Source organism: Phyllobates terribilis, unplaced genomic scaffold (assembly GCF_046119375.1).
Source record: "Phyllobates terribilis strain yellow unplaced genomic scaffold, ASM4611937v1 Scaffold_9__5_contigs__length_417890890, whole genome shotgun sequence".
Classification (NCBI taxonomy): Eukaryota; Metazoa; Chordata; class Amphibia; order Anura; family Dendrobatidae; genus Phyllobates; species Phyllobates terribilis.
In genome coordinates, this window is record NW_027362769.1 from 49,617,968 (window position 1) to 49,638,144 (window position 20,177).

Below are 20,177 nucleotides of genomic sequence, written 5' to 3' on the forward strand. Positions count from 1 at the left end.
CCTATTGTTTTATCTCAGAGACTATTCTTGTCAAATAAAGGGATAACACAGAGACTAAAGGCCCCGTCACACTTAGCGACGCTGCAACGATTCCGACAAAGATACGACCTGTCAGGGATCGTTGCTGCGTCGCTATGTGGTCGCTGGTGAGCTGTCAAACAGGCAGGCTCACCAACGATCAGGGGAGCAGTGACATCGTGGAAAGAATCTTTCCACGATGTCCTGCTCCTGGTTACCAGCCTGCTGAAGCAGAAGCAGGCTGGTAACCATGATAAACATCGGGTTACTAGGGGCACACGCGCACCTAGTAACCCGTTGTTTATCATGGTTACCACTCTGCTACAGTGAGTGGGAGGTTACAGCTCACTTTAGCAGGCTCGTAACCATGATAAACATCGGGTTACTAGGGGCACACGCGCACCTAGTAACCCGCTGTTTATCATGGTTACCACTCTGCTACAGTGAGCGAGAGGTTACCGCTCACTTTAGCAGGCTCGTAACCATGATAAACAACGGGTTACTAGGTGCGCGTGTGCCCCTAGTAACCCGATGTTTATCATGGTTACCAGCCTGATCGCTGCTCCCGCTGGTCACACACAGCGATGTGTGCTGACCAGCGGAAGAGCAATGAGCAAAAAATGGTCCAGGACACTTTGCAGCGATCAGCAACCTCACAGCAGGGGCCTGATCGCTGCAAAGTGTCACACATAGCGACATCGCTGGTGAGGTCGCTGTTGCGTCACCAAAACCGTGACAGCAGCGATCTCGCTATGTGAGACGGGGGCTTAACATTACTCTATTATAGAGGTTGGCTGAGGATAACAAACCCTGTCTATATATCTTTTTAAAAATATTTTATTGTAGATGCATGCATGGATGGCTAGGAAAACCCATCTAAGAGCCTGTGAGTGGGGGGTGCCGTTCAGAAGACTAGACAAGGTAATACTGTGTGGGCAGTGCAGTGGTACAGGTCCTAGTGAGCCATTACATAAACTGCCAAAACCTGTCTATTACTCAGCAGTAAAACAAAGGGAGGAATATAAATGATGGCACGGACATTTTAACAAGAACATAAAGTCAGTCTTAGGCGGCCTGGATGAAGAGCCAATACTTCATCCAAGAAGGCAGAAGCACAATTTTACATGCTTGTAATATATTATTGATCAGTGAACATCATTCCCTCCTACTCAAAGGGATTGATACCAATAAACAAGTGAATTATCGAAGTGCTGTATATGTGACTCTAATGCAAGACATATCCGTACGACACGTCCTAGCGCTGTCCGTTCTTGCTCTTGAAAGGCACAGTGCCACACAGTCTCATACAGCCTTACACACATCAGTTTTAAAAACTGGTTCGTGTCTCTGATCCACGAGACTCACAGCGCGTCCTAATCTCATCTGTGCCAACTCGGCCATCAACGTCTGTGGGGATTCTTTCATGAGACACAGGTGAAACCAGAAGAGACAGACTTTAGATTTCAGAGATGCATCGGTGTTTCATCTGATTTTAGACAGGCTACCTGCTTCAGTGAATAAAGGGGATGAGGAAAAAAAAAAAAGAAGCTTTTGTTTCTCCACCGTAACACACCGATGTGTGAATGTAGGCTTGGTGTCCAGTGTATTCCCCCCCAGTGGCCAGAATCTGGACGGATTCCTAGCCATCTTTCCACCATTGGACACCACTGCAGAAAGACGTATGCACATATATAGCTACATAAGAAACCAGTGTCTGTCCCACTTTCTGGACAGCTACATAAATGGTATAGAGAGGAGTACTGCCCAGAAGAAAACCTAAAGAACACATTTTGGCCACTGGTGAATCAGGGCTTATGATGCTGTTATATTATATAAAGTAGACTTTTCCCAGGTATGCTCGCTCAGATTAATGTATGAACATTGTGTTCTTAGCCAAGGTTAACTAAAATATAAAGCAGAAACCTCAGAGGGAGAATAAAAGCATATTTAGGAAGTTTCCTGCAAGCCTTAACATGCATTTATTAACATTACCTCTGGTAAGCTGCCATATTCTGTAAGGACGTGATGCCAACATGAATAACCAGTATTTCTACTATGTAATCAAACAATACATTTTGGTGGTTAAGACTGCAGGGTGGCATCCTTGTTGAAAGCCTTGGCAATGGTTAGTTCGGTAGTAAAGGGATCACAGAGTCACTAATGGGACATGCAGCATACAGACATGGCTTATTGGTGCATAGTATGAGGAGCGCTTCATGTGATGTGAAGTTCAAAGAAAGTCAAAGAATTGATATCACATTGCTGGAAGCAAGGCCTGCACCATATCCTTTGCATCTAAATACTCTCAAAAAACTTCATGGACACGGAAATGATTATCCAATGAAGGAGTCTCATAGGCAAAATGTAAGTGATTATCAACCATTACATTATAACCTTTGAGAAGTTCTGTAAACTTCCTCTGTTCTTCCCCAATCCAGGAACGCATGGAGTCACTGACTTGATATGGAGTGACATGAGTGTGGACTGCGATCCCAGTGTGTGAAAATACTTTTAAAATGTCTGGGCAGGTGACCCATGTGTTGCTACCTCCTGAATGCCCTCCATCCAGCCAATACATAGATTCAATGTTGGCAAGAAAAGAATTGATCTCTTTATCTTTTTTGGCTTCTTGCAGTTCATGAAGGAGTTGATTCAATACGACGCAGCCTTTGCTGAAACCAATCACAGTGAATGACAGGGAGCCCTTTACAGATGGCTCACCAAGGTAAACTGTAGGGTCCTTGGTGTCCCCTTCTTCTGAATGGCATCCATTCGTGGAATATCCGGAATGACTGTAATCCCTGTTAATGATATACTTGTTACTTTCAGAGAGAAATGCATTTTGAGCCATCGTGAAAGCATTGATGAGCAATGTATAAAGCTGCCTAAATGCCCCCAGCTCTGTACTGTGCTTTGGAGCTCCAAACAGATTGCTGGACACAAAGTTGTCATAGCAGCTGAATTTGTGCAGATGCATGCGAGATGGCTTTACTATCCAGATGTAACTGGCAGGAAACCTTTCAGAAAGGATGGTGGAAATATCTTCCAGGCTCCAGCACTTCCAACGAAAATTCTCTGAATGCTTTGCCATGGTGTCCCGGTAATTCTGTATGTGTAAAGCAAAATAAGTGTCAGAAAAGAAAAACTGCAAAGATTTAGGAGGTTTCCCAATATACAGGTTGGTACAGAAAGCTCCCTGTCAGCAACAAGAAGGTTGGTTTTTCTATACCATTGCATCCAACTTCGTAAGGGTACGTGGCCACGATCAGGAGCTACTGCGGGTTTGAAGCTGCGGACTTCTGCAGCGTCCAACCCGCAGCGCCAGATGTTACAGTATACTGGATGGGATTTCTAGAAATCTCAAGTCCACTGTGCGTGCATCTGAGGCTGCAGATCACCCGCGGACACTGACATGCTGCAGTCCTGAAAGACGTGCCGCATGTCAATTTCTCTTGGGGGTCTGCCACATGTGGACTTTCCCCATAGACTTGCAACAATGAGGAAAGTCCGTAATGAGGGCAGAAGTAATGCGGCTAGTCTGCAGCAGCTCCTGATCGTGGGCACATACTCTAAGAGTACTTATTGCCATATTCTTCACCCATCGCCCACACAACATTGCTGTGGGATAGGATACTATACTGCTCCACTGATAAGCAAGACTCATTTATAACCGCTCCTTCAGAGAACAATATCCTATTGTACTTCATCGTGTGTTATGGCTGCATTTTCCAGATGGACCGAGGATATCCTGTCCCATACATACAGCACCACAGGCAAATATCAGGTTGGTAATTCGGGTCCAAGGAGCTGCAGTTTAGTCTGGATTTGTGGCTATAACACAAATGAGAAAATATGGCAGCCATGTGATTGTGTGATAAAGCCCTAAATCTCTTTCCTGGTCTTTCAGGTAACCATGTGGAGAGCAGCGAGGCAGAGAAAGACTTGGTAGGTATGGTGGCAGTCATATGGGCACAAAACACACTGCAAACACCTTCAATAACTTTCTATTCACCAGAAATTAAAACGTCCTCTCCGGAGAAACACTGGAACCGGTGCATTACACATGCACATTAATGGGGGTAAAATACCCTACGAATGCTGTAAAATACCTAAATAACACAGCAGATCCCACCCTCCCTGGGTCCGGTGTCGGCTGCCCTCAGCTATGGCTTCAGTCTCTGTGTTTGTATTCACATTTACGGCAATATTTATTGCCCCATTGCATCTATAATGCCCCACAACACAGTATCTGCGGCGGCTGTGTCAAGAACACAACTCCCATGAACTACAATGGAAGGAGTCTGCCACGGGGCCACTTTGTATCGTTGTTTCTTGGTGCCGGCATGTGACACCCATTCTTCAGACACATTAAGGGCTGATGCAGACGTCTGTGCAGCGAGCCAAAAGTACAGACTGGCTGCAGTCTCTGGACCTGAGTGTGACGGCCCCATAGCATTATATGACGCTGCCAAGCGCAGATCAGAAGCCCTACAGCCAATCTGTACATTGTGCTCTGTGCTCAGACGTCTGCATCAGCCCTTATATTCAGAACTATGCAGCAGGATGGAGCTGCCACGCCGACCGCCTCCGCTCCAGGCATCGCTAGGGGGTGCCGCGACGACCGCCTCCGCATTGCTAGGGGGGCGCCACGCCGACCGCCTCCGCTCCCTGCATCGCTGGGGGGCGCCACGCCGACCGCCTCCGCTCCCTGCATCGCTGGGGGGCGCCACGCCGACCGCCTCCGCTCCCTGCATCGCTAGAGGGCGCCTCGCCGACCGCCTCCGCTCCCTGCATCGCTAGAGGGCGCCTCGCCGACCGCCTCCGCTCCCTGCATCGCTAGAGGGCGCCGCGCCGACCGCCTCCGCTCCCTGCATCGCTAGAGGGCGCCGCGCCGACCGCCTCCGCTCCCTGCATCGCTAGAGGGCGCCGCGCCGACCGCCTCCGCTCCCTGCATCCCTAGAGGGCGCCGCGCCGACCGCCTCCGCTCCCTGCATCCCTAGAGGGCGCCGCGCCGACCGCCTCCGCTCCCTGCATCCCTAGAGGGCGCCGCGCTGACCGCCTCCGCTCCCTGCATCGCTAGAGGGCGCCGCGCTGACCGCCTCCGCTCCCTGCATCGCTAGAGGGCGCCGCGCTGACCGCCTCCGCTCCCTGCATCCCTAGAGGGCGCCGCGCTGACAGCCTCCGCTCCCTGCATCCCTAGAGGGCGCCGCGCTGACAGCCACAGCTCCCTGCATCCCTAGAGGGCGCCGCGCTGACCACCACAGCTCCCTGCATCCCTAGAGGGCGCCGCGCTGACCGCCTCCGCTCCCTGCATCCCAAGAGGGCGCCGCGCTGACCGCCGCCGCGCTGACCGCCACCACTCCCTGCATCCCTAGAGGGCGCCGCGCTGACCGCCTCCGCTCCCTGCATCCCTAGAGGGAGCCGCGCTGACCGCCACCGCTCCCTGCATCCCTAGAGGGCGCCGCGCTGACCGCCTCCGCTCCCTGCATCGCTAGAGGGCGCCGCGCTGACCGCCTCATCGCTAGAGGGCGCCGCGCTGACCGCCTCCGCTCCCTGCATCCCTAGAGGGCGCCGCGCTGACCGCCTCCGCTCCCTGCATCCCTAGAGGGCGCCGCGCTGACCGCCTCCGCTCCCTGCATCCCTAGAGGGCGCCGCGCTGACCGCCTCCGCTCCCTGCATCCCTAGAGGGCGCCGCGCTGACCGCCTCCGCTCCCTGCATCCCTAGAGGGCGCCGCGCTGACCGCCTCCGCTCCCTGCATCCCTAGAGGGCGCCGCGCTGACCGCCTCCGCTCCCTGCATCCCTAGAGGGCGCCGCGCTGACCGCCTCCGCTCCCTGCATCCCTAGAGGGCGCCGAGCTGACCGCCTCCGCTCCCTGCATCCCTAGAGGGCGCCGCGCTGACCGCCTCCGCTCCCTGCATCCCTAGAGGGCGCCGCGCTGACCGCCTCCGCTCCCTGCATCCCAAGAGGGCGCCGCGCTGACCGCCACCACTCCCTGCATCCCTAGAGGGCGCCGCGCTGACCGCCTCCGCTCCCTGCATCCCTAGAGGGAGCCGCGCTGACGGCCACCGCTCCCTGCATCCCTAGAGGGCGCCGCGCTGACCGCCTCCGCTCCCTGCATCGCTAGAGGGTGCCGCGCTGACCGCCTCATCGCTAGAGGGCGCCGCGCTGACCGCCTCCGCTCCCTGCATCCCTAGAGGGCGCCGCGCTGACCGCCTCCGCTCCCTGCATCCCTAGAGGGCGCCGCGCTGACCGCCTCCGCTCCCTGCATCCCTAGAGGGCGCCGCGCTGACCGCCTCCGCTCCCTGCATCCCTAGAGGGCGCCGCGCTGACCGCCTCCGCTCCCTGCATCCCTAGAGGGCGCCGCGCTGACCGCCTCCGCTCCCTACATCCCTAGAGGGCGCCGAGCTGACCGCCTCCGCTCCCTGCATCCCTAGAGGGCGCCGCGCTGACCGCCTCCGCTCCCTGCATCCCTAGAGGGCGCCGCGCTGACCGCCTCCGCTCCCTGCATCCCTAGAGGGCGCCGCGCTGACAGCCTCCGTTCCCTGCATCCCTAGAGGGCGCCGCGCTGACCGCCTCCGCTCCCTGCATCCCTAGAGGGCGCCGCGCTGACCGCCTCCGCTCCCTGCATCCCTAGAGGGCGCCGCGCTGACCGCCTCCGCTCCCTGCATCCCTAGAGGGCGCCGCGCTGACCGCCTCCGCTCCCTGCATCCCTAGAGGGCGCCGCGCTGACCGCCTCCGCTCCCTGCATCCCTAGAGGGCGCCGCGCTGACCGCCTCCGCTCCCTGCATCCCTAGAGGGCGCCGCGCTGACCGCCTCCGCTCCCTGCATCCCTAGAGGGCGCCGCGCTGACCGCCTCCGCTCCCTGCATCCCTAGAGGGCGCCGCGCTGACCGCCTCCGCTCCCTGCATCCCTAGAGGGCGCCGCGCTGACCGCATCCGCTCCCTGCATCCCTAGAGGGCGCCGCGCTGACCGCCTCCGCTCCCTGCATCCCTAGAGGGCGCCGCGCTGACCGCCACCGCTCCCTGCATCCCTAGAGGGAAACGCGCTGACCGCCACCGCTCCCTGCATCCCTAGAGGGCGCCGCGCTGACCGCCTCCGCATCGCTAGAGGGCGCCGCGCTGACCGCCTCCGCATCGCTAGAGGGCGCCGCGCTGACCGCCTCCGCATCCCTAGAGGGCGCCGCGCTGACCGCCTCCGCATCCCTAGAGGGCGCCGCGCTGACCGCCTCCGCTCCCTGCATCCCTAGAGGGCGCCGCGCTGACCGCCTCCGCTCCCTGCATCCCTAGAGGGCGCCGCGCTGACCGCCTCCGCTCCCTGCATCCCTAGAGGGCGCCGCGCTGACCGCCTCCGCTCCCTGCATCCCTAGAGGGCGCCGCGCTGACCGCCTCCGCTCCCTGCATCCCTAGAGGGCGCCGCGCTGACCGCCTCCGCTCCCTGCATCCCTAGAGGGCGCCGCGCTGACCGCCTCCGCTCCCTGCATCCCTAGAGGGCGCCGCGCTGACCGCCTCCGCTCCCTGCATCCCTAGAGGGCGCCGCGCTGACCGCCTCCGCTCCCTGCATCCCTAGAGGGCGCCGCGCTGACCGCCTCCGCTCCCTGCATCCCTAGAGGGCGCCGCGCTGACCGCCTCCGCTCCCTGCATCCCTAGAGGGCGCCGCGCTGACCGCCTCCGCTCCCTGCATCCCTAGAGGGCGCCGCGCTGACCGCCTCCGCTCCCTACATCCCTAGAGGGCGCCGAGCTGACCGCCTCCGCTCCCTGCATCCCTAGAGGGCGCCGCGCTGACCGCCTCCGCTCCCTGCATCCCTAGAGGGCGCCGCGCTGACCGCCTCCGCTCCCTGCATCCCTAGAGGGCGCCGCGCTGACCGCCTCCACTCCCTGCATCCCTAGAGGGCGCCGCGCTGACAGCCTCCGTTCCCTGCATCCCTAGAGGGCGCCGCGCTGACCGCCTCCGCTCCCTGCATCCCTAGAGGGCGCCGCGCTGACCGCCTCCGCTCCCTGCATCCCTAGAGGGCGCCGCGCTGACCGCCTCCGCTCCCTGCATCCCTAGAGGGCGCCGCGCTGACCGCCTCCGCTCCCTGCATCCCTAGAGGGCGCCGCGCTGACCGCCTCCGCTCCCTGCATCCCTAGAGGGCGCCGCGCTGACCGCCTCCGCTCCCTGCATCCCTAGAGGGCGCCGCGCTGACCGCCTCCGCTCCCTGCATCCCTAGAGGGCGCCGCGCTGACCGCCTCCGCTCCCTGCATCCCTAGAGGGCGCCGCGCTGACCGCCTCCGCTCCCTGCATCCCTAGAGGGCGCCGCGCTGACCGCCTCCGCTCCCTGCATCCCTAGAGGGCGCCGCGCTGACCGCCTCCGCTCCCTGCATCCCTAGAGGGCGCCGCGCTGACCGCCTCCGCTCCCTGCATCCCTAGAGGGCGCCGCGCTGACCGCCTCCGCTCCCTGCATCCCTAGAGGGCGCCGCGCTGACCGCCACCGCTCCCTGCATCCCTAGAGGGAAACGCGCTGACCGCCACCGCTCCCTGCATCCCTAGAGGGCGCCGCGCTGACCGCCTCCGCATCGCTAGAGGGCGCCGCGCTGACCGCCTCCGCATCGCTAGAGGGCGCCGCGCTGACCGCCTCCGCATCCCTAGAGGGCGCCGCGCTGACCGCCTCCGCTCCCTGCATCCCTAGAGGGCGCCGCGCTGACCGCCTCCGCTCCCTGCATCCCTAGAGGGCGCCGCGCTGACCGCCTCCGCTCCCTGCATCCCTAGAGGGCGCCGCGCTGACCGCCTCCGCTCCCTGCATCCCTAGAGGGCGCCGCGCTGACCGCCTCCGCTCCCTGCATCCCTAGAGGGCGCCGCGCTGACCGCCTCCGCTCCCTGCATCCCTAGAGGGCGCCGCGCTGACCGCCTCCGCTCCCTGCATCCCTAGAGGGCGCCGCGCTGACCGCCTCCGCTCCCTGCATCCCTAGAGGGCGCCGCGCTGACCGCCTCCGCTCCCTGCATCCCTAGAGGGCGCCGCGCTGACCGCCTCCGCTCCCTGCATCCCTAGAGGGCGCCGCGCTGACCGCCTCCGCTCCCTGCATCCCTAGAGGGCGCCGCGCTGACCGCCTCCGCTCCCTGCATCCCTAGAGGGCGCCGCGCTGACCGCCTCCGCTCCCTGCATCCCTAGAGGGCGCTGCGCTGACCGCCTCATCGCTAGAGGGCGCCGCGCTGACCGCCTCCGCTCCCTGCATCCCTAGAGGGCGCTGCGCTGACCGCCTCATCGCTAGAGGGCGCCGCGCTGACCGCCTCCGCTCCCTGCATCCCTAGAGGGCGCCGCGCTGACCGCCTCCGCTCCCTGCATCCCTAGAGGGCGCCGCGCTGACCGCTCCCTGCATGCCTAGAGGGCGCCGCGCTGACCGCCTCCGCTCCCTGCATCCCTAGAGGGCGCCGCGCTGACCGCTCCCTGCATCCCTAGAGGGCGCCGCGCTGACCGCCTCCGCTCCCTGCATCCCTAGAGGGCGCCGCGCTGACCGCCTCCGCTCCCTGCATCCCTAGAGGGCGCCGCACAGACCGCCTCCGCTCCCTGCATCCCTAGAGGGCGCCGCGCTGACCGCTACCTGCATCCCCAGAGGGCGCCGCGCTGACGGCCGCCGCGCTGACCGCCTCCGCTCCCTGCATCCCTAGAGGGCGCCGCGCTGACGGCCTCCGCTCCCTGCATCCCTAGAGGGCGCCGCGCTGACGGCCTCCGCTCCCTGCATCCCTAGAGGGCGCCGCGCTGACGGCCTTCGCTCCCTGCATCCCTAGAGGGCGCCGCGCTGACCGCCTCCGCTCCCTGCATCCCTAGAGGGCGCCGCGCTGACCGCCTCCGCTCCCTGCATCCCTAGAGGGCGCCGCGCTGACCGCCTCCGCTCCCTGCATCCCTAGAGGGCGCCGCGCTGACCGCCTCCGCTCCCTGCATCCCTAGAGGGCGCCGCGCTGACCGCCTCCGCTCCCTAGAGGGCGCCGCGCAGACCGCCTCCGCTCCCTGCATCCCTAGAGGGCGCCGCACAGACCGCCTCCGCTCCCTGCATCCCTAGAGGGCGCCGCGCTGACCGCCTCCGCTCCCTGCATCCCTAGAGGGCGCCGCGCTGACCGCCTCCGCTCCCTGCATCCCTAGAGGGCGCCGCGCTGACCGCCTCCGCTCCCTGCATCCCTAGAGGGCGCCGCGCTGACCGCCTCCGCTCCCTGCATCCCTAGAGGGCGCTGCGCTGACCGCTCCCTGCATCCCCAGAGGGAGCCGCGCTGACCGCCTCCGCTCCCTGCATCCCCAGAGGGCGCCGCGCTGACCGCCTCCGCTCCCTGCATCCCTAGAGGGCGCCGCGCTGACCGCCTCCGCTCCCTGCATCCCTAGAGGGCGCCGCGCTGACCGCCTCCGCTCCCTGCATCCCTAGAGGGCGCCGCGCTGACCGCCTCCGCTCCCTGCATCCCTAGAGGGCGCCGCGCTGACCGCCTCCGCTCCCTGCATCCCTAGAGGGCGCCGCGCTGACCGCCTCCGCTCCCTGTATCCCTAGAGGGCGCCGCGCTGACCGCCTCCGCTCCCTGCATCCCTAGAGGGCGCCGCGCTGACCGCCTCCGCTCCCTGCATCCCTAGAGGGCGCCGCGCTGACCGCCTCCGCTCCCTGCATCCCTAGAGGGCGCCGCGCTGACCGCTACCTGCATCCCCAGAGGGCACCGCGCTGAGGGCCGCCGCGCTGACCGCCTCCGCTCCCTGCATCCCTAGAGGGCGCCGCGCTGACCGCCTCCGCTCCCTGCATCCCTAGAGGGCGCCGCGCAGACCGCCTCCGCTCCCTGCATCCCTAGAGGGCGCCGCGCAGACCGCCTCCGCTCCCTGCATCCCTAGAGGGCGCCGCGCAGACCGCCTCCGCTCCCTGCATCCCTAGAGGGCACCGCGCTGACCGCCTCCGCTCCCTGCATCCCTAGAGGGCGCCTTGCTGACCGCCTCCGCTCCCTGCATCCCTAGAGGGCGCCGCGCTGACCGCTACCTGCATCCCCAGAGGGCGCCGCGCTGACGGCTGCCGCGCTGACCGCCTCCGCTCCCTCCATCCCTAGAGGGCGCCGCGCTGACCGCCTCCGCTCCCTGCATCCCTAGAGGGCGCCGCGCAGACCGCCTCCGCTCCCTGCATCCCTAGAGGGCGCCGCGCAGACCGCCTCCGCTCCCTGCATCCCTAGAGGGCGCCGCGCTGACCGCCTCCGCTCCCTGCATCCCTAGAGGGCGCCGCGCTGACCGCCTCCGCTCCCTGCATCCCTAGAGGGCGCCGCGCTGACCGCCTCCGCTCCCTGCATCCCTAGAGGGCGCCGCGCTGACCGCTACCTGCATCCCCAGAAGGCGCCGCGCTGACGGCCGCCGCGCTGACCGCCTCCGCTCCCTGCATCCCTAGAGGGCGCCGCGCTGACCGCCTCCGCTCCCTGCATCCCTAGAGGGCGCCGCGCTGACCGCCTCCGCTCCCTGCATCCCTAGAGGGCGCCGCGCTGACCGCCTCCGCTCCCTGCATCCCTAGAGGGCGCCGCGCTGACCGCCTCCGCTCCCTGCATCCCTAGAGGGCGCCGCGCTGACCGCCTCCGCTCCCTGCATCCCTAGAGGGCGCCGCGCTGACCGCCTCCGCTCCCTGCATCCCTAGAGGGCGCCGCGCTGACCGCCTCCGCTCCCTGCATCCCTAGAGGGCGCCGCGCTGACCGCCTCCGCTCCCTGCATCCCTAGAGGGCGCCGCGCTGACCGCCTCCGCTCCCTGCATCCCTAGAGGGCGCCGCGCTGACCGCCTCCGCTCCCTGCATCCCTAGAGGGCGCCGCGCTGACCGCCTCCGCTCCCTGCATCCCTAGAGGGCGCTGCGCTGACCGCCTCATCGCTAGAGGGCGCCGCGCTGACCGCCTCCGCTCCCTGCATCCCTAGAGGGCGCTGCGCTGACCGCCTCATCGCTAGAGGGCGCCGCGCTGACCGCCTCCACTCCCTGCATCCCTAGAGGGCGCCGCGCTGACCGCCTCCGCTCCCTGCATCCCTAGAGGGCGCCGCGCTGACCGCTCCCTGCATGCCTAGAGGGCGCCGCGCTGACCGCTCCCTGCATCCCTAGAGGGCGCCGCGCTGACCGCTCCCTGCATCCCCAGAGGGCGCCGCGCTGACCGCTCCCTGCATCCCCAGAGGGCGCCGCGCTGACCGCTCCCTGCATCCCCAGAGGGCGCCGCGCTGACCGCTCCCTGCATCCCCAGAGGGCGCCGCGCTGACCGCCTCCGCTCCCTGCATCCCCAGAGGGCGCCGCGCTGACCGCCTCCGCTCCCTGCATCCCCAGAGGGCGCCGCGCTGACCGCCTCCGCTCCCTGCATCCCCAGAGGGCGCCGCGCTGACCGCCTCCGCTCCCTGCATCCCCAGAGGGCGCCGCGCTGACCGCCTCCGCTCCCTGCATCCCCAGAGGGCGCCGCGCTGACCGCCTCCGCTCCCTGCATCCCCAGAGGGCGCCGCGCTGACCGCCTCCGCTCCCTGCATCCCCAGAGGGCGCCGCGCTGACCGCCTCCGCTCCCTGCATCCCCAGAGGGCGCCGCGCTGACTGCCTCCGCTCCCTGCATCCCCAGAGGGCGCCGCGCTGACCGCCTCCGCTCCCTGCATCCCCAGAGGGCGCCGCGCTGACCGCCTCCGCTCCCTGCATCCCTAGAGGGCGCCGCGCTGACCGCCTCCGCTCCCTGCATCCCTAGAGGGCGCCGCGCTGACCGCTACCTGCATCCCCAGAGGGCGCCGCGCTGACGGCCTCCGCTCCCTGCATCCCTAGAGGGCGCCGCGCTGACGGCCTCCGCTCCCTGCATCCCTAGAGGGCGCCGCGCTGACCGCCTCCGCTCCCTGCATCCCTAGAGGGCGCCGCGCTGACCGCCTCCGCTCCCTGCATCCCTAGAGGGCGCCGCGCTGACCGCCTCCGCTCCCTGCATCCCTAGAGGGCGCCGCGCTGACCGCCTCCGCTCCCTGCATCCCTAGAGGGCGCCGCGCTGACCGCCTCCGCTCCCTGCATCCCTAGAGGGCGCCGCGCTGACCGCCTCCGCTCCCTGCATCCCTAGAGGGCGCCGCGCTGACCGCCTCCGCTCCCTAGAGGGCGCCGCGCAGACCGCCTCCGCTCCCTGCATCCCTAGAGGGCGCCGCACAGACCGCCTCCGCTCCCTGCATCCCTAGAGGGCGCCGCGCTGACCGCTACCTGCATCCCCAGAGGGCGCCGCGCTGACGGCCGCCGCGCTGACCGCCTCCGCTCCCTGCATCCCTAGAGGGCGCCGCGCTGACGGCCTCCGCTCCCTGCATCCCTAGAGGGCGCCGCGCTGACGGCCTCCGCTCCCTGCATCCCTAGAGGGCGCCGCGCTGACGGCCTTCGCTCCCTGCATCCCTAGAGGGCGCCGCGCTGACCGCCTCCGCTCCCTGCATCCCTAGAGGGCGCCGCGCTGACCGCCTCCGCTCCCTGCATCCCTAGAGGGCGCCGCGCTGACCGCCTCCGCTCCCTGCATCCCTAGAGGGCGCCGCGCTGACCGCCTCCGCTCCCTGCATCCCTAGAGGGCGCCGCGCTGACCGCCTCCGCTCCCTGCATCCCTAGAGGGCGCCGCGCTGACCGCCTCCGCTCCCTGCATCCCTAGAGGGCGCCGCGCTGACCGCCTCCGCTCCCTAGAGGGCGCCGCGCAGACCGCCTCCGCTCCCTGCATCCCTAGAGGGCGCCGCACAGACCGCCTCCGCTCCCTGCATCCCTAGAGGGCGCCGCGCTGACCGCCTCCGCTCCCTGCATCCCTAGAGGGCGCCGCGCTGACCGCCTCCGCTCCCTGCATCCCTAGAGGGCGCCGCGCTGACCGCCTCCGCTCCCTGCATCCCTAGAGGGCGCCGCGCTGACCGCCTCCGCTCCCTGCATCCCTAGAGGGCGCTGCGCTGACCGCTCCCTGCATCCCCAGAGGGCGCCGCGCTGACCGCCTCCGCTCCCTGCATCCCCAGAGGGCGCCGCGCTGACCGCCTCCGCTCCCTGCATCCCTAGAGGGCGCCGCGCTGACCGCCTCCGCTCCCTGCATCCCTAGAGGGCGCCGCGCTGACCGCCTCCGCTCCCTGCATCCCTAGAGGGCGCCGCGCTGACCGCCTCCGCTCCCTGCATCCCTAGAGGGCGCCGCGCTGACCGCCTCCGCTCCCTGCATCCCTAGAGGGCGCCGCGCTGACCGCCTCCGCTCCCTGTATCCCTAGAGGGCGCCGCGCTGACCGCCTCCGCTCCCTGCATCCCTAGAGGGCGCCGCGCTGACCGCCTCCGCTCCCTGCATCCCTAGAGGGCGCCGCGCTGACCGCCTCCGCTCCCTGCATCCCTAGAGGGCGCCGCGCTGACCGCTACCTGCATCCCCAGAGGGCACCGCGCTGAGGGCCGCCGCGCTGACCGCCTCCGCTCCCTGCATCCCTAGAGGGCGCCGCGCTGACCGCCTCCGCTCCCTGCATCCCTAGAGGGCGCCGCGCAGACCGCCTCCGCTCCCTGCATCCCTAGAGGGCGCCGCGCAGACCGCCTCCGCTCCCTGCATCCCTAGAGGGCGCCGCGCAGACCGCCTCCGCTCCCTGCATCCCTAGAGGGCACCGCGCTGACCGCCTCCGCTCCCTGCATCCCTAGAGGGCGCCGCGCTGACCGCCTCCGCTCCCTGCATCCCTAGAGGGCGCCGCGCTGACCGCTACCTGCATCCCCAGAGGGCACCGCGCTGAGGGCCGCCGCGCTGACCGCCTCCGCTCCCTGCATCCCTAGAGGGCGCCGCGCTGACCGCCTCCGCTCCCTGCATCCCTAGAGGGCGCCGCGCAGACCGCCTCCGCTCCCTGCATCCCTAGAGGGCGCCGCGCAGACCGCCTCCGCTCCCTGCATCCCTAGAGGGCGCCGCGCAGACCGCCTCCGCTCCCTGCATCCCTAGAGGGCACCGCGCTGACCGCCTCCGCTCCCTGCATCCCTAGAGGGCGCCGCGCTGACCGCCTCCGCTCCCTGCATCCCTAGAGGGCGCCGCGCTGACCGCTACCTGCATCCCCAGAGGGCGCCGCGCTGACGGCCGCCGCGCTGACCGCCTCCGCTCCCTGCATCCCTAGAGGGCGCCGCGCTGACCGCATCCGCTCCCTGCATCCCTAGAGGGCGCCGCGCAGACCGCCTCCGCTCCCTGCATCCCTAGAGGGCGCCGCGCTGACCGCCTCCGCTCCCTGCATCCCTAGAGGGCGCCGCGCTGACCGCCTCCGCTCCCTGCATCCCTAGAGGGCGCCGCGCTGACCGCCTCCGCTCCCTGCATCCCTAGAGGGCGCCGCGCTGACCGCTACCTGCATCCCTAGAGGGCGCCGCGCTGACCGCTACCTGCATCCCCAGAGGGCGCCGCGCTGACGGCCGCCGCGCTGACCGCCTCCGCTCCCTGCATCCCTAGAGGGCGCCGCGCTGACCGCCTCCGCTCCCTGCATCCCTAGAGGGCGCCGCGCTGACCGCCTCCGCTCCCTGCATCCCTAGAGGGCGCCGCGCTGACCGCCTCCGCTCCCTGCATCCCTAGAGGGCGCCGCGCTGACCGCCTCCGCTCCCTGCATCCCTAGAGGGCGCCGCGCTGACCGCCTCCGCTCCCTGCATCCCTAGAGGGCGCCGCGCTGACCGCCTCCGCTCCCTGCATCCCTAGAGGGCGCCGCGCTGACCGCCTCCGCTCCCTGCATCCCTAGAGGGCGCCGCGCTGACCGCCTCCGCTCCCTGCATCCCTAGAGGGCGCCGCGCTGACCGCCTCCGCTCCCTGCATCCCTAGAGGGCGCCGGGCTGACCGCCTCCGCTCCCTGCATCCCTAGAGGGCGCCGCGCTGACCGCCTCCGCTCCCTGCATCCCTAGAGGGCGCCGCGCTGACCGCCTCCGCTCCCTGCATCCCTAGAGGGCGCTGCGCTGACCGCCTCCGCTCCCTGCATCCCTAGAGGGCGCCGCGCTGACCGCCTCCGCTCCCTGCATCCCTAGAGGGCGCCGCGCTGACCGCCTCCGCTCCCTGCATCCCTAGAGGGCGCCGCGCTGACCGCCTCCGCTCCCTGCATCCCTAGAGGGCGCCGCGCTGACCGCCTCCGCTCCCTGCATCCCTAGAGGGCGCCGCGCTGACCGCCTCCGCTCCCTGGATCCCTAGAGGGCGCCGCGCTGACCGCCTCCGCTCCCTGCATCCCTAGAGGGCGCCGCGCTGACAGCCTCCGCTCCCTGCATCCCTAGAGGGCGCCGCGCTGACCGCCTCCGCTCCCTGCATCCCTAGAGGGCGCCGCGCTCACTGCTACCTGCATCCCCAGAGGGCGCCGCGCTGACGGCCGCCGCGCTGACCGCCTCCGCTCCCTGCATCCCTAGAGGGTGCCGCGCTGACCGCCTCCGCTCCCTGCATCCCTAGAGGGCGCCGGGCTGACCGCCTCCGCTCCCTGCATCCCTAGAGGGCGCCGCGCTGACCGCCTCCGCTCCCTGCATCCCTAGAGGGCGCCGCGCTGACCGCCTCCGCTCCCTGCATCCCTAGAGGGCGCCGCGCTGACCGCCTCCGCTCCCTGCATCCCTAGAGGGTGCCGCGCTGACCGCCTCCGCTCCCTGCATCCCTAGAGGGCGCCGGGCTGACCGCCTCCGCTCCCTGCATCCCTAGAGGGCGCCGGGCTGACCGCCTCCGCTCCCTGCATCCCTAGAGGGCGCCGCGCTGACCGCCTCCGCTCCCTGCATCCCTAGAGGGCGCCGCGCTGACCGCCTCCGCTCCCTGCATCCCTAGAGGGCGCCGCGCTGACCGCCTCCGCTCCCTGCATCCCTAGAGGGCGCCGCGCTGACCGCCTCCGCTCCCTGCATCCCTAGAGGGCGCCGCGCTGACCGCCTCCGCTCCCTGCATCCCTAGAGGGCGCCGCGCTGACCGCCTCCGCTCCCTGCATCCCTAGAGGGCGCCGCGCTGACCGCCTCCGCTCCCTGCATCCCTAGAGGGCGCCGCGCTGACAGCCTCCGCTTCCTCCATCCTGACCTCTGGCTCTTCCTGTGTAATATGCCCGTACCACACACAGTGACAGGTCCTCAGGGTGCAGCCCCTGCAGTCAGGAGCGCACCGCCCTCAGCTTTACACATCATAGCGATACTTGCCTGCACGTCTCCCGGGAAGTAGACTACATGGTGCGGCCGCTGCGCTCTGCTCCTTGGCGGACACACCAGCACGTCGTTACACTTCGCAGGCTCAGTCCCCTGCACACTCAGGAGTCTAAACAAGGAGTGGGGATCGTGCATGGCGCTCACCCCCGCACACATGCTGATCACTCCGGCCACAGCGTGCACCAGCAGACGGCGAGCGGAGAGCAGCGCTGTACGTAACGTGCGCATGGGGCTGCGGTTACTATGGTTACTGAGGAACTGAAAGGCCACGTCTAAGGCTAAAGGACCTTCCCTATGTCATGTGATCAGTCACGTGATAGGCGGGCTGAGCATCGTTCTGCAGCTAGTATTGAAAGCTCCGGATCATGTGACCAGTCACGTGATGGAAGGGAGCAGCGTTGGTTGTAGATGTCATTGTGGGTTGGATTTCGTCTAGATCGGAGGTGATGTTATGTGCTCCTCTCTTTAGCCTCCGATCTAGACGCTTCACTGCTGAGGAGACTAGATCAGAGTTGGTGGGGCGAGGTCCTCATAACATCACCTCCGATGTAGACAGTTCAGCACTGCCACCACTAGATGGAGCTGATTCCAGGAGCTGCTCATACACACTGCTTTCTAGTCGCCTCATCTGGCTTTTTAGTATTTTTTTAAGTTCTGTTTTTTTAATGGAATTTTTCATGTTTTTAATGGAGCAAACATCACAAGTCATATGATTGTTTTACACTCATATTTTATGTATTTAGGCAAAATTCTTTTTTTTCCTGATTAATAAAACTTCAATTTTTATTGTCGCTTTTTTAATAAAAAAAATTACACTCAGCGCTGATTATTCAGTTTTGCCAAAATGCTTTGTCCACAAGTCCTGTCACTTTGACACTGACATTGTGAAGAGTGGGCGGAGCTCTGTGGGGAGAGGTGTAAAAGAGCGCCCCCGACAGTCACCATAATGTTCAGAACAGAAGTGACATCAATTATTACAGGAATGTCTAAGTTCACTGGAGAACACTGCTGGTAATATATATGCACTGCTCAAAAAATAAAGGGAACACTCAAATAACACATCCTAGATCTGAATGAATGAAATATTCTCATTGAATACTTTGTTCTGTACAAAGTTGAATATGCTGACAACAAAACCACACAAAAATCATTAATGGAAATCAAAGACCTGGATTTGGAGTCACCCCCAAAATTAAAGTGTAAAAACACACTACAGGCTGATCCAACTTTGATGTAATGTCCTTAAAACTGTTAGAACCCTCCTGTTTGTTTTTTCTATCTTGTGTTTTGCGGTCACGTGACCATCTGCCTTTATATTCCAGCTCCGCCCTTCTGGCTGTGCTGGACTTCAGTGTTTTACTTACTGTTTATCTAACCTGGTGCTTCTGTGCCTTTCTCTGTCAAGTTCGCTTGGTCCTCTGGGACCTCTAGTACTTTTTGTCAGTTTGTCTTTTTGTGTTCTGCAACAACTTCTGTTTAGGAGGTGTCCCATTTTTGTCCCAGTCCTTAGTTCTTTTAGGGATCCCTCCCTTAAATCTATAGGTCTTCGTTCAGACTAGCCGAGGACTAAGACGGGTCTGTTCACTAGGAACAGGCAGCCCGCTACATCGTAGGGATTCAGCTTAGTCTTACTGTAGGGACAGCTTTCCCGTATCTTTCCTTAGTATTTGTTGCAGATCAAAATAAAAACAAGTCAAAATGAGGCTCAGTAATGTTTGTGGCCTCCACCTGCCTGTATGACCTCCCTACAACGCCTGGGCATGCTCCTGATGAGGTTGCGGATGGTCTCCGGTGGGATCTCCTCCCAGACCTGGACTAAAGCATCCGCCAACTCCTGGACAGTCTGTGGTGCAACGTGACGTTGGTGGATGGAGCGAGACATGATGTCCCAGATGTGCTCAATCGGATTCAGGTCTGGGGAACGGGTGGGCCAGTCCATAGCTTCAATGCCTTCATCTTGCAGGAACTGCTGACACACTCCAGCCACATGAGGTCTGGCATTGTCCTGAATTAGGAGGAACCCAAGGCCAACCACACCAGCATATGGTCTCACTCACAAGGGGTCTGAGGATCTCTTCTCAGTACCTAATGGCAGTCAGGCTACCTCTGGCGAGCACATGGAGGGCTGTGCGGCCCTCCAAAGAAATGCCACCCCACACCATTACTGACCCACTGCCAAACCGGTCATGCTGAAGGATGTTGCAGGCAGCAGATCGCTCTCCACGGCGTCTCCAGACTCTGTCACGTCTGTCACATGTGCTCAGTGTGAACCTGCTTTCATCTGTGAAGAGCACAGGGCGCCAGTGGCGACTTTGCCAATCCTGGTGTTCTGTGGCAAATGCCAAGCATCCTGCACGGTGTTGGGCTGTGAGCACAACCCCCATCTGTGGATGTCGGGCCCTCATACAACCCTCATGGAGTCAGTTTCTAACCATTTGTACAGGCACATGCACATTTGTGGCCTGCTGGAGGTCATTTTGCAGGGCTCTGGCAGTGCTCCTCCTGTTCCTCCTTACACAAAGGCCGAGGTAGCGGCCCTGCTGCTGGGTTGTTGCCCTCCTACGGCCCCCTCCACGTCTCCTGGTGTACTGGCCTGTCTCCTGGTAGCGCCTCCAGCCTCTGGACACTACGCTGATAGACACAGCAAACCTTGCCCCAGCTGGCATGGATGTGCCATCCTGGATGAGCTGCACTACCTGAGTAACTTCTGTGGGTTGTAGAGTCCATCTCATGCTGCCACGAGTGTGAAAGCACAACCAACATTCAAAAGTGACCAAAACATCAGCCAGAAAGCATTGGTACTGAGATGTGGAATGTGGTCCCCACATGCAGAACCACTCCTTTATTGAGGGTGTCTTGATAATTGCCAATAATTTCCATCTATTGTCTATTCCATTTGCACAACAGAATGTGAAATTGATTGTCAATCAGTGTTGCTTCCTAAGTGGACAGTTTGATTTCACAGAATTTTGATTTACTTGGAGTTATATTCTGTTGTTTAAGTGTTCCCTTTATTTTTTTGAGCAGTGTATATATGGGAATGTCCGGGGTCACTGGAGAACACTGGTGGTAATATATACATATACAGTACAGACCA

General features: G+C 63.9%; 1 protein-coding gene across 1 annotated transcript; it reads right to left on the reverse strand.

The window, feature by feature from the left end:
• Window positions 1–837: 837 nt before the first annotated feature.
• Window positions 838–17,392, reverse strand: CUNH2orf69 (chromosome unknown C2orf69 homolog). The gene is made up of 2 exons (XM_073646443.1): window positions 17,075–17,392; window positions 838–3,124 (listed from the first exon to the last, which is right to left on the reverse strand). Exons 1-2 carry the CDS (start codon window positions 17,306–17,308, stop codon window positions 2,324–2,326), a joined length of 1,035 nt encoding a protein of 344 aa, XP_073502544.1. The 5' UTR covers window positions 17,309–17,392; the 3' UTR covers window positions 838–2,323.
• Between the last annotated feature and the right edge of the window lie 2,785 nt (window positions 17,393–20,177).

Bases quoted from the DNA above. Each gene is read 5' to 3' on its own strand.
- CUNH2orf69 (XM_073646443.1), bottom strand. From the start codon at position 17,308: ATGCGCACGTTACGTACAGCGCTGCTCTCCGCTCGCCGTCTGCTGGTG. The intron at 3,125-17,074 runs GCAAGTATCGCT...TTACACATACAG, and splicing joins ACTTCCCGGGAGACGTGCAG to AATTACCGGGACACCATGGC.